Source organism: Sesamum indicum, linkage group LG8 (genome assembly GCF_000512975.1).
Source record: "Sesamum indicum cultivar Zhongzhi No. 13 linkage group LG8, S_indicum_v1.0, whole genome shotgun sequence".
In the NCBI taxonomy this organism is placed as follows: domain Eukaryota; kingdom Viridiplantae; phylum Streptophyta; class Magnoliopsida; order Lamiales; family Pedaliaceae; genus Sesamum; species Sesamum indicum.
The window spans coordinates 2,509,147-2,523,903 of record NC_026152.1 but is presented as its reverse complement, the minus strand read 5'-3'; the positions used below and the strand labels follow the sequence as shown (position 1 = coordinate 2,523,903).

Here is a 14,757-nt window from a genome sequence, read left to right as displayed (position 1 = left end):
TTAATAAAAACTTTTTGTATAGAAAATTTATAATAATTAAATATTATTTAATAAAAAATTTGTCATGGAAAAATAATAGTATGAAAATGATTATAATAAAAAATAAATAATTTTAAAAGAGAATTTGAAGTAGGAGAAAGAGAAAAAGAAAGATTGAATATATATAAACGTGGAAGTTAGTGAGTGGGGAAAAAAAGACAAAAAGTAATCTATATTAATATAAAAAGAAAAGCCTCTCTATACTCTTAAACGGCGGTTAATGACACCGCTGCCCCAATTATTTGTAAAGTAAAAAATGCACTTCGTGATAAATTAATTAATTTACAACTTTTTAAAATTTGCATTAATTGATAAATTATTTTTTTATAAGCTAAAATTATATTTTTAGTCCCATAAAATATGAGTCCAATACTTTTAATCCTTTACTTAAATTTATCCCGAATTTGAAAAAACTTGATACAGTTAACCCTTTGCTTGATGGAATTTTTAAGATGGTCCTAAAACTATAAAAACTCGACACATTTAGTCTTACGTCTAAATTTTTGGTAAAAAAGTAAACAAGAAGGACACATGTGATGAGTGTGGCCATTAGTTGTGTAAAAAGCCAAGCTAACAGGCATGTGGAATGCACGTATTCTTTCTGTCTACTTTTTTTTTTTTTATGAAAACTTCAACATGAGGCTAAATATATCGAATTTTCTCAATTTTAAAATTATTTTAAAAATCCCATTAAATAGGAACTAAATATGTAAAGTTTTTTTTTTTTTTTTTTTGATATCATTTTAAAAATTTTGTAAAATAGAAAATTAAAACTATTAAACCCTATACTATGCTATTAAAAATTATATTTTGCCTTCTAATAAATTTGAGTTTGGATGGAAACCATTAATGAGTTGATGAATTGCTTCCGCTTTTCTTATTAGTTCTATTTAATTTTTCATTTTAGAACTTTAGCCCAATGAAAGCGCAAAACCCAATCCATTTGACACCACATATTTTACTGATTTTCAGGGTTAATTTTGCCCTTGCCATAATTTTTTCTTTTTTTAAAAAAAAAAATCAAACAAAATGAATGAAAATTTGATAATTTTCCACTTGATCTGTAAAAAAAAAAAAACAATAAGTCAAATTATAATTCAAAGTCCACAAAGAGTATTTCGATTAATTCACCACAAAAAGATGAATAGAAATCTAAGAATAACGAATTTGGTTAAATATCATAAAACTGTTAAAATTCAAACAGTATTAGTCATTTTTCATACAACGAAAGAGTCTTTATAATTATGGAAAATCTTAGGGAGTTGGTGGAAATTTACCCTTAGAACTATTTCCCACCTGTTCTTTTAAAGAAATTGGAAAGTTACAGTTACACATACAAGTTTTTTGAAAATTATAGTTAGGGCTGATTCTTTAGCAAAATTATGTTGTATGCAATTAAATTAGGTAAGTGAAGAGAAATTAAGCTGATATGGATGCAATAGCACAGCACCCGAACTCATTTCTGGAAGCATCATTTCATTTTGAGGCCTTTACTTGGCTGGATTATTACCATTTCTCTCTGTGTATGCTGATTCATCAGGCAACAGAGAAATAACAGACGAGAATCTTTTGTAGAACTTAGTCATTTATTACTCCGGAATCGGATCTTACAGGTTTTGGCAGAGGGCTTTTCATGAGGGTTTGTGGATCCCTAACAAAAAAGCTCTCGGAGTCGTTTTTAAAGACACAGGGCGACGTGCTAGAAGTCTGCTTTGATTGGTGGGCTATAGGAAGTGCAAAGAGATGATCCCCCCAGATATCATAAGTAAATTTTTCCTCGGTACTTATTTTTTCACCAAGTTCATCAGCTTTTCGACGATGAAGCTTGGTCCCAGGAGCACGTGCATGAGGAGAAATTGTTGATGTTGAAGCCAAGAATGGAGAACGGCATGTCGAAGGTGGGATAGCCGTACCGGCACTAGGAAAGGTTGCAGAAGGCAACAAAACAGCTCTACCAGCCAATTTCCTTGTCGCAATTGCACTGGACTTTTCTTGATCAGAGAAGCGCCAGTTGTTCACAAACCTTGAAGAGATCTTATTATCCAAGAGATTTACCTTGGAGGATGATCTGGAGCATTCTTGTTTATCGTCCCGAGAAAATGGGATTGTAGCTTCAGCGGAATGGTCTGTATCAGGAGAAACTTGTGGTTTTGGTGTTATGGATGCTGCAGGTGACAAAGGTGATGATGGTGTAGAATTGCCGCTTTGACTGCTCGAAACTTCAAAGAGTCCAGGTATTGCCATGCCAGAACTCTTCTTCTTTCTCCGCCTTCTACCTTTCTCTTTACCAATTCTAACTCTCAGGCTTCTCGAATCTGATGCATCTTGTGCATCAGATTTCTCTAATGGTGAAGTGTTTGACAGCAGGGGATTTACCAATCTGGTTTCCGGTAGCTTCTGATGTCCTGAAGGATTTGTGCGTCCCTGGTCAGGGGCATGATCATCAGGACGTCTGCCGACAGATGCCAATAGCGATGCTTTCTCCCCCACAATTGATCCTCCAAAGCCATCCATGTTGGGAGCGATAGCACCACTGTTTTTCTTGTGATGCATAATCCAAGAGTTTGATGCACCACTCAAAATATAGGAGTTTTTCCTACTTCGGAAGCTGGGAAGTATGGAGGCTGTTACAGGAGGAAGCAAAAGAAAAGCCAGAAAAAACAACAAAGAAGCAGCAAAAAGGATCGAAACCAAAGCCTTCTTGACCCGCATCCAGAACACTGATCTTCTACAGAAGTTAAGCAAGTATATAGGTAAACTTGCTTTCATAGGTATCACAAGAATGCCAGTTGCCAAAGTCAGCTCAAGGTCCCTTTGTATTGTGGCTGAGGAGAAATCACTCTGGTATAATATCTGAAACATTATAGATTCTCCAGGCAGGAGAGAGAAACCTTTGCAATCATGTACTAAGAACCCATCTAAACCACATTCTGACCCTGAAACTTCAATTCGTATGACCTCAAGAGGAAAATCTCCCATGTTTTTGGCATAGACCTGTTTTATCAAGGGATGACAGCAGGAGGGAATCTTGCCTTCCATGGAGTGAAAGGTTTCTGGGTACGAAAAATTTAGCAGAGATGGCAATTTCAATTTAAATTCTAAACTCTGCACAAGATCAGAACCTTCAAGCAACACCAAGGAAAGTGAGCCTCCAAATCCTCGTAGAGACAACCACTCTAAACCCGAGAGATTACTCCTAATCAGGACCGAACTTCTCCATTCACAGCGATTGGAAGGCTGAAAGAGGATTGGACCAAAAGATGCACTACCATAAGGATGAATAAGAGCTTCCGTCAGTGCATCTTTTGCTATGGAGAAACCGTACCTTGTTGGAGCAATTGATTTATTGCCCATCAAAATACGAGATGAAGAGGGTTGTAAATGCATCTGAGGTGTCCGACACTTATCGATGACTTCCCCGGAATTCAGAATAAGCTGCACCAAAATTGGTTCTTCACTGGGGTTTCTGACAGCTACCCACTCGGAACTATGATTTCCAACCTGAACCATGGGAAATACTACTTCATTGTCATCAAGAACAGACATGAAACTTGCTGTTCCTTGAGATTTCCAATTTCTGAGTACAAATTCATCCGCTTCTCTTGTATCTACAGCCTTCAGACAACGATTAATAGAGTTATCATATTGACTTAGGAAGAAAAATAAAAAATTTTGAAATTAAGTTGAATGATCGATTCAAGGTGCAAAATGGATTGTGTCAAAGTACAAGTTGAGGAGACTAAATACATGAAAATAGAATAGAAACATGAAACCAAGAAACTAAACCAAAATAGTGATTAGTAAATCATCAATCATCCTTCTTAATGATTTTTATTGATCAATTCAAGGTGCAAATACAAGGCAAATCTGTATTTTGGTATTCCTACCAACAATGGTTGAGTTCTATCTCTATATCTTATTTTCATTACTAAAACAGCTGGGTTGGTCATAATATCAGTGAAACAACTTCTACTTGTTACTCGAGTTCTTCCAAGTTTCAGTATTCAAAAAATGAATATCAAGAAGCAGATCATATGCAACTACCAAATATGCTGTCCAAGAGAAAGAGAATAGAACTTACTCCCACACAGAAAAGACAAAAGAGCTACTCTGGTTGTTGAACAAGATGCAAAAACTGATGCACTAAACAAAGCAATATAGTTCGGCACAAAAGGAACATAAAGCAGAATACCCGTACCTTGACATCATAAGGTGGCTGCATGCTGCTACTGAAAGATCTTTCTCTGTCGTTCACATAATCTAGATTATCGGTCCACTGGGCATGTCCAACTGTGGAGTCTAGTTGTCGTGGGCAGACACTGATTACATCTATGCAAGGGATTTTTATCTCGGAACGTCTTGTGTCATTTATCTGTATGAGTAATTTACAGTTCCTATTTACTTCAAGCGTTTCCAAATGAGCATAATTAAGAATAGCTACTTGTGTAACAGACCTGGGAAAAAGTACGAGTCCTTCTATGGACTTGACTTGAAAATTTTGGGTACTTTCCCCTATTTTGCTGACCTTGACAACACTAAACACACACGGGCAATTATTTCTTACTGAGACAGCAACAACAACAGATCCACTGGTATCACACGGAACTAGTGCTTCCAGAGATACCGAAACATGGTCAGTATCTGAATCTGGATTTGGATACAACTCCACTTCAAGAGGAACCATAACATTCTCGGTCTTGTTCTCTGAAGATCTCATCAATTGCAGACAGAAAGCACCAACAATTGTTCCTGAAAAACTATCTGAAATATCCAATTCCAAAATGGTCTCTGTATTTTGGGGGCCAAGCTCCCAATTTTTATGTGGTCTTATGGAAATTTTTGGTAGACCACCTTCAGAACTTTCAACATCCAACCACTCTTTAGCCCGCAAGATATTGTACTCACTGGAATCTCCCATTCTGTGAATGCCGCAAATAGCTTTCACTGAGCGAGAAGTATTTTCCGAGGAAATGGATATCCAAGCAGTTACCTCCTCCACGTAGAGGGCTTCATCGAAAGGATTAAATAAAGATAAGTTCTTTCTCCACCTTCCACTAGAAGAAACATCAAGATCACTTATAGGCTTTATTAAATATGGCGACTCAACACCAAAGCCTTTGGCGTGAATCAGGAACCCGCCAACACTAGTCTGTAAAACTAGTTGAGCAAAGGACAGGCCTAAATTTGTAGGAAGAAAAACAAAACATATTGATGCAACCTCCCCAGGAGCCAACAAGATTTCACTAAAATTGCATGGATAAAACTGTGAGTTGCTACTGTAAGGGGCATAGATACTCAAAACACCATCGGTATCTACATTCTTTACTGTTAAAAAGGCTAGGGATGGATAATACATATTCTTCTGTGCCCAATCCAGCAGAGAAGGTTTTATTTCCACCATGGGTGTAGTCAAGCCATCCAAAAAGCCTGATTTGACTGTCTCTGCATTCTCCTCTGATTTTGAACTGTGAGATGAATGGTCAAATAATGTGCTTATGCAAGACGAAACATCAGTTTGTCGGCCACTCTTGGTGCTACCATCAGTAGATGAAAATTCATGAGAATCATCTGGCTGGTACAAAGAACATGAAAGAACCCTCCCACCTAACAACCTGAAGATACCATGCTCTGGCGACCAGTTCCAGTTACTTTTAGCTTGTGTCAAACCAGATGAAAAACCTTCAGATTGCACCCTAGAAGCATCCGATGCCTCTGATTCAGCTCCATCTTCATTAAGCAAAAACCCAGTCACTGTGGATGGGAAGCAGAATGCATTGGAATGAGGACATATGCTTTCAACACCGTATTGCTGAACAGAATGTCTCGAAACCAATTCTGAACTAACATGGCCATCAAAGACATCTAGAGAGTTTGTATCCGAACTTCCCCTATATGGCTTGCATCCGTCGAATTCCAGCCGACTTTGCACTTCATTTACGGGAGATCGCTTGCATGTGACAAGAATGAAAATAGAACACAACACCACCAACAAAAAGCAAAAATCCTTGGCAGCGCAAAAAAGCCTCCTAAACAATACAAATAATTCAGTCTATATCAAGAAGCCAATTAATTCAAAAATAACGTAAGAATGAGAGTTGCAATCAAGACATCCAAATTGTTCAAAACCCATTATTAATCATATCGAATAAATAAAAGAAATCATAATAAAGATTTTTTAGAAATCAATCCACAAGAAGATAACATCAAAAAATGAATTTCCCACAGCTGCCCCGATTCGTGAACTAAAGTTTTACTACACTTTAACGCTTAACAAACGCCAACAACACATAGTTATCTTTGCGTTAAATACACAAGCAAGCCCACTAACAACAAACGGGGAGTTCTTTCAAGGAAATAAAATAATGGAAGAGAAGCCTCAAGATTTTCCTATATCCGAAGAAACACAAATTTTCATCATTATTAAAACTAGCTTTGACTGAAATAACAAGCATCGCCAAAAAGCATAAGCAAAAGCTCCGATAAAAAACTCCTCACACAAAAACAGAACTCAACGGACGCCATATTATTACAAGAATATCACAACAAACCCCTGAAACGTCCCAAGATTAGAATTTTACCCAACCTGAAACTTTTCCCTGGTTAACCTCGTACAAACAACAAAACCCAGAGAGAAAATTCGTTCTTTTATATTAATCGACCAAGCATTACTGACAAGAAAGAAAAACAACTAAAGTACAGAACACGCAGAAAAGGAGACAGAAATCCGCAGGCACTTTCCAAGGAAGAAAATGGGAAAAAAAAAACGTTCAGGAAAAAATCAGAGCGGATGACGGAGTACCGAAGGCAGAACATGGGAACGAGGTGATGTCTGCGAGCTTTGATCAGTAGGGTTTGAGAGACCATTTCTCGCCAGCACAAACTACATCACTATATATATGTAAAAGAAACTCTTTTACTATGGGAGTTCTTGAAATTTTTAGCTAGGGCTTTTGTCTTCCAACCCAAAAAAGATGCACGCAGATATGATACACACACACCCCTCGATAACGAACGAGAAGGAAAAGAGAAGAAAATGACCATCCATGGGAACTTACAATTTTGACCTCTCAAGGACATCATGTGTTTGTCTATGGTGAGTTAATCGTGGTTAAGTCCAAGTGTACAACTTTAGAAATAGCTAGGACGGGAAATTTGAGACATAGAGTGTTGAAAAGAAGCACGAAAACTTAGAGGCTATTTGATTATGTTTATTTAAAGGGTAAATTACAAATATTTTCTTCAAATTTATAATTTTTTATTATTTAAAATTAATAATTATTTAATAAATATCTGTATAGACTACAATGAACTATCATAAAGAGATATTTGTTATACGATTATTAATTTTAAAAAAATATTTGTAATTTTTTAAATAATAAGAACGTATTTATAATTATAACAATTCTCAAAGGAGCATGTTATAATTTACCCTTATTTAAATCGTTTTAAAAATTAATATTTTTTATAAAATATTTTTAAAATTTATAAAATATTAGATATTCTTTTATAAAATGAATTATTATAAATTATGAATAAAAAAATTATGAAACTTATAGTTTGTTACTAATAATTAGTTCGTAATTAATTTAGAACAAATTGAACTAACTTAATTTGTTATAATTTTAAAAATAAGTGGAAAAAAATATAATTTACGTCCCACGACTTACATTGTTTGCGATTTTGATCTTCTTGTTGACACAAATTAAAAACAGCGTAAGTTATGAGACGTAAATCACAATTTTCCCAAAATAAGTTCGAAACTCCTTATTTTTTAAAAAAAAAAAAAGTTTATAAACTCCCAACATCTTATTTTCCAATTTTATAGACTTATTTTCTAAAAAAAATTACCAAACACGGTATTGTAAAACGTATAGACACACCCAAACATCCTCTTATATTGGAATTGTTTGATAATTTATTTCATCTCTTGGTGAGGAAATAAAAAAAGATTAGAGGAAATACTTTTGGTTAAGATGGGACATTTTATTCGAATATGTGGTTGAATATAAGATAAAATATTTTACAAGATGAAATAAAATAGAATAAATTATAATGAGTTCTTCTATAATTATGAATACATTTTCGTTATTTGAAAATTTACAAATACTTATTTGGAATTAACAAATGTCTAACAAATATTCCTTATAATGAGTTTGTCACGAGGGTATTTATTAAACGGTTATTAATTTTAGCGGATAGTTATAATTTTTCAAATAAAAATATATATGTAATTATAACAAATTTAAAAAAAAAAAAAAAAAAACCTGATAATTTACCCAATAAAATGAAAAATTGTCGGAAGCAAGCAGAGTCGTATTTTGTAGGTTGGTTGTAATGAAATTAAGAATGTCTTTTTTGTGATAATGACAGTCACTATTATTGTAATTCAAACCAGGCGAAAGAGTACGTAATAAGACACGTCTAAGTTATCGTAAAATATATTTGTCTTTACATCCTGAATGCACTCATTTTTGGACTAATAAAGCTTGACAGCAACCTTCTTTGTAATAAAATATAAAGTTGTTGTACCCTGGTCAATTGTCCACTATTCACCTTGCCTAGTAAATTATTAGTGTGTTTCTTTATTATTCAGACACTTTTTTTGAAATTTATTAAATTATAAACACTTACTCTTTATTTAAAAAATTATAAATATTTTTTTTATTTTAATGTCCGTTTGACAACAAGTTCCTTTTAAAGGATTTTTTTTAGTAATCTACCCTTAAATCAATAATTTTTAGAGATAATTATATTTACATCCCTGATCTATAATTTATTTATACAAATCGCTCATGCATTTTGCATAATTAAAAAAATCGTCCATGATAGCCAAAAATATAGGTAGTTAATTTAATGATGGTGATACTTTAGGGAATGTGCAAAAAATGGTAAGTGGTTTGTATAATTGATATTGATATTTCTCGTGGATGTATGTTAATTATTCAAAATATAAAGGTGGTTGGTGCAATTATAAATTATTGGGTTTAAAAGTAATTATTCCTAATTTTTAACTTGTGGAAGTAATTAAGATAAGTAACTCGGAACAAATAAAAAAAAAATCAAGATATTTTTTATTCGACGGAGAAAATAAAGTTTTATGAATAAAATAGGTGAAGAGATGAGATGCGATGCAAAAGAATTTAGAAAGCGGCCAGTGAATTGACAGACAAGTGGATTCTATCTATCGGGAAGAATAAAGGATTAAGGGCATGTTTGGCTTCATTTTCTGCCATTCTTTATTTAGCCTTTCAATTCGAATAATTTGATTTCTTTGAGATAATTGCCAGATATCATTTATTCACAAAGATATGAGAAAATGTGGATACCTTAATGATGATTCATCAGAATAAATGTAGAAAAAGTAATCGGGTCGGATAGCTCTCTTAGCTTACAGACAGGCTTTCAGCCGCTAGCTCTAGCTCTAACTCTAGCTCTGACTATCCCGCTTTATTTCTTTAATTTATGGTAGACCAACTTATTCTATTATTTCTCGGAGTCAAAATAGCGTCGGTCGGACTATTAGCTGCAGGACTAGCTCCTAACTGCTAACTCAAGCATCTAGCTCATAACTGCCCGACTCTGTCAGTCGCTCGCGGTTTCCAACTCCAGGAAACCGGCTCTCTCCTTCGATTTTAACTACATTCACGCATGCCTACGTATGTATGTGCCTACCTGTCTCGCTACGTTCGTTCACTGCATTCACTCACTACGCTCGGTGAGGTCAACCGGACCGTAGGTCATGGATCGCTTCTCCCTGATCGGAGGAGTTCCGGTGCCCCCTCAAGGGGCAGGGTAGCAGCTCCCTCCTTCAATGGGCCACAAGCCTGGTTCCAAGGAGTCGGCTTGTTGTGCCATTTACGGTCGCCTTCAAGTGAAACCTTTGTTATATATATATATATATATATATATATATATATATTATGGACTTATCATTTTGTTTTGAGTTAATAAGTTACAATTACGTCATAAACTATAATTGTTAACAATTAAATACGTCAATTAGTTATATATCAAATATATATATAACTAATCAACTAACAATTATTGTTAAAATAGATTAATTCATACATTACTAGGACTCGAACCCATAATCTATTGATTATGAGGTCTCAATTTCATCAATTAAGTAAGCTAGACCTTGTTATCAAACTTGATGTCGGTTTATTATCCTTAATTATTATAAGTATTCTCCAAATAAATAAATTATTTGTGGGCACTCGATAGTTTTTGTGTGTATGATTTACTCCATATCTATTGATTTAGGGTTTAGTGAGAGGTTTCATTTTGTGTTGGAGGAGTTTGGTTGAATCGATTCTAACTTTATTCTAATATCTTACATTCAACAATCATATCAAGAGAGCATCAAATAGGCCTGAAAAATAGCTTTTTTGTACTCATATTGATATGATCATTTCGACTTTCATATAAGAAAAGACGGATCCGTTCAGAGTAATGTATGACGGATGACTTTCATCGCAATTTGTTATTATTATTTTTTTGTTCCGTTTGAACGTATTCATTAATTAATTAAAATAATTTTTCAATTTAAATATAATAAATTGTATATTATAAAAAAAAAAATTGTACACACAGTTCAACTTGAAATTGACAAGTCTTTTATTAGGAAATCGGTTGACAAATTATAAAAACGAATACAGAAAAAAAAATTAAGAAAAAGATTAAGATAAAACACTAAAATTTATATAATCCAAAAAATTTCTTACTTCCACAATTGCTTAATATCAATTTTTCTTGATTAATTTTGTATGAATTATTATAACAAAATTGTGTATGAATAATTTATACTAAGATATTTATAAATTGTCATAAAATTACAAATTTATATTTAAAAAAATATATGATATTAATTCAAACATTACACTCAGACAACGTTTTAATCTAATGTCTTGTTTATCTTCCCTTTTTTGCACATAGACAACATTAAAAATTAGGATATTACATCGTCAGTCCTTGAGGTATGGTGTAATAATTGTAATTCATAAAATTTATGGTTTGAAAATTACGTTCACTCAAATAGCAAAGTGGCCCTAACGTGCGAAAAAGGCCCCTCCTTTGGAACCGTTACATTAGGCATTGCCATTTGATGACTTGGCATTAACCATTCCCCTGAACGTCATTAGAATTTTTTGGAATCAAAATGCGCTTGGTTTAAGGATGTGTATTTCCTTTTATATTTGGGCATTCTCATAAATTTACAAGATCATGTTATATTGACTTTTTTCTTTACTGATATATAATGGGTATAAACGAAAATTCTTTTGTTTAAAATTTGATTGTTAATAAGAGGAGTTTTTTTGTATTTGCATAGTTTAAGGACCCTTTTGCATTTTGGGCGATAGTTTAGGAGCGATGGATGTATTTTACCCAAATTTATTTATAGGGCTAATTATATCTTTTTCTTCTGAAACTTGATATCATTACACCTAAATTTATTGTAGTTTGGAAATTATATCTAGCAACCCTAAAGTTTGCTCTCCTCTCATAAATAAGTCCCTGCGTTAGACAAAATTTATCGAATTTGCTGATATTAAAAAAAGTTTGAATGAAAATTGATATTTATCCTCAATCGACTTATTACTGATTTATTACTGGCCAATCAATATTTTTTGATTAAATTACCCTTATAACAGTGAAGATTACTTCCTCATATACATTAACGCGTGAAGACGTATTAAAAAAATTTATATGATCTGTAATATATCAATAATAAATCAATCAAGGTATATATATATATTTTTTTATTACTATCAATAAATTGATGAATTTTAATTAATGAATAAATTTATTTATTATATAAAAATAGATCTACTAAATACTAGACATAATTTTTTTAAATCATAAAAAGTATACATATAATTACATTGAACTCAAGGAGGATAGTGTAATTATCTAAATAAGCAAACCAAATGTAAGCAAATGACAGAGGAAGTATGCCCTGGAAAGGTCTAAAGCATACGGCAGCAGCGTGGTGCATGCACGCATGTCCACCATGAAAAAGGATACTAGACTGCCAGCATGTGACACGTCTGCCGGCATTTTGCGCACTGTGAGGGCGACGACCCACGCGCCTACTTCATCTTGCTGTGCACGCACCATGGCCATTGTCCCAGCACCAAGTGAGACAAAAAGCTCCAGGGCATTGCTTGTTCACTGTTGCGCGTCTCCATGGGAAGATAAGCAAATAGAGCCCACTATGTTGGACATGGCGGGGAATCGGGAAACGTCAAAGCTGGCGGCGGAGTCAGAGGCGCGTGTTGTCTTAGGGCTCAGACTCAGACGGTTGCTCCGTCGGGTAGTCAAGAGGAAAATGTTTGAGAGGGTGTGTCCTGGTTGGATTGCTCACGACGGTGTGGACCCCATCTAAGTAAGTACAACGGACGTGTCGTGGTCGTCCGTTGGCTGCGAAAGTGACGGGACGGAAGGTGGGGATTGGAGCAGAATCAACGGTGGGACCATTTCGTAATTTTCGGGTCATTTGAATTTGCTGGGACGGTGACCTACTTGGCATTAATATGTTTGGTTAGAGATCACTAATTTTATTTTAACTTTGGGATTATCATTATTTTTACTTTTTTGAAACTACACTACGTACATTTTGAAAAAATAAATTAAACTTTTAAAAATATGGGGATTATTCTAAAAAGTTTCATTTAATATTAATAAACCAATTCAAATTTCTTGCAAATATAAAAATTTATTTGAAAATGTGTTTCCAGACAAGAAGCCTAACAACATAAACTGGAAGATTTTTGTGGGTTATAAAAGAATATATTAGCAACATCCTTGTATATTTTTTTTTTCAAAAAAAAAAAAAAAAAAAGAGTGTGTAGCCGGGGTTTTTGCCAATTCTTAGAATAACTTTCAGCTTATTGCTGAAAATAATATTTTTGGTTTACAATTTTATTTTTAAATTATTTAAATTAAATTAATTTACGCCAAATATTATAAGTAGTTCTCTATTAATTTCTGCACCCGATCAATAACATTGTAAATATTAAGATGTTTTCTTAAAGATTCAAACTTTATAAATTATTTTCACTTTTAGCATTTATTTAAAAAAACTTTCAAAATTTTACTATTATTGAACTTATAACTTATTCTCATCATAAAAGTAGAAATTATCGCTGACACATCCGATATGGATGAAATGAAGGTCAACATAAGTTACAAAATTGACGTGGAGGTTACCATCACTAATGGTATTATTGGAGACATGAATCACGAAGAAACTTTTATGAAGGGAGATAATCATGGAGGGTACTAATGTGAATTTGGAAAAATTACGTTACCACCCTCCTGCCATGTATAGCTCAATACAAATGAACCGAGAACAAGATCGTAAAGACAATTACTTACCTTATATAAATCGCTAGTATATAAACTCCTCTACATTCTTTTCTTTTTTTTTTTTTTGGGGGGGGGGGGGGGGGGGGGTGGTTTTATTGTATTATATTTCAAATATAAATAAAAATTAGTTGATATTTTATGGAGTGCGTTTAATAATTTTAAGCAACATCAACGTTTGTAGAAGATTAGTGGCTCAATTTGACATCATTGGCACTATGCATGAGTTGATTTTCTTAAAGAATTGGGAAATAGTTGGTAGAATCAGTAGCATTGTATGTCTACCCATCCTAATATAAAGTCAAACTATTACAATAGCTATTAAATTGATTTTTAATAATTTTGGCATTAATTAGGAGATAAGGCTAGCCTTCAACTGATTGGCTAATTATTTATTCATTTTTTTTTGGATAATATAATTATATTATTAAATTATAATATTATCAATAATTCAATATATTTTTTTAATAAGTACTGTGATAACCAAAGTATATTGACTTTACGAAAAAAAAATGAAAAGAAATAAAAATTGATGCACTTCATATGTCGGATTAGATTTTCTATTCCAAATACAATCGCATCTTCTATTTTATTAATATATACATGTCAAGTGTAAAATGATGGCATCGTTTATTTTATTTGAGGAATATTTTTATATATATAATATGTATATGTATATATTAAGTAAAAATAAAAATACAACATAAGTTTAAATACAAAATCCAAACCGGTTCGTCTACGGACATTGTAGCGGATTGTTCCCTTTTCCAGTTGCACTTCTTGTATTACATGAACCTGGAGTCGTTGAAGTCTTTGGTCGGCCTTACTCAGACACCCCAATAATTCAACATTTTCGTAGAGAGTGTTTGGACGAACTCATAGCTTTTCAAAATATTTCATAATATATTTGATAGTTTATCAAATGAGTTAAATGTAATTTACTTTTGTGTGAGCGAAAATAAGTAATTTATCTCCCTGTGAAAAAAAAAAATAGTAATTTATTCTTTTCTGTTACTAGAAAAATACCTTCCTGATGTGTTTCGTGTATCACACGCGTCTTTTTTTATTTTTTATTTAAAATTTAAAATGATATTTATGTTCTTATTTAATAATCGTTGGATCTTGATCAATCTAAGGTCTAAATTTAACTTATAAATAAACGGTGTAAATTTTATTTATTTTAAATCACGATTTAAATTTCAAGAAAATAATATATTATATATAATTAAATTTGAATATATTTATACTTTGATAATAACCTATTATATTTATATGGATTTATATATAGTTCATATATATATATATAGAAAGAGAGAGAGAGATGCTGGCGGGAGAGGGGGGGGGGGTGGCGGG

At 33.0% G+C, this 14,757-nt stretch overlaps 1 protein-coding gene across 1 annotated transcript; it reads right to left on the bottom strand.

Annotated features, from left to right (window-relative positions):
- LOC105167459 lies at positions 1,592–7,051 on the bottom strand. The gene is made up of 3 exons (XM_011087199.2): positions 6,839–7,051; positions 4,238–6,065; positions 1,592–3,654 (listed from the first exon to the last, which is right to left on the bottom strand). Exons 1-3 carry the CDS (start codon positions 6,901–6,903, stop codon positions 1,618–1,620), a joined length of 3,930 nt encoding a protein of 1,309 aa, XP_011085501.1. The 5' UTR covers positions 6,904–7,051; the 3' UTR covers positions 1,592–1,617.

Bases quoted from the DNA above. Each gene is read 5' to 3' on its own strand.
- LOC105167459 (XM_011087199.2), bottom strand. From the start codon at position 6,903: ATGGTCTCTCAAACCCTACTGATCAAAGCTCGCAGACATCACCTCGTT. The intron at 6,066-6,838 runs GTACTCCGTCAT...TGTATTGTTTAG, and splicing joins GTTCCCATGTTCTGCCTTCG to GAGGCTTTTTTGCGCTGCCA. The intron at 3,655-4,237 runs GTACGGGTATTC...CGTTGTCTGAAG, and splicing joins AGCCACCTTATGATGTCAAG to GCTGTAGATACAAGAGAAGC.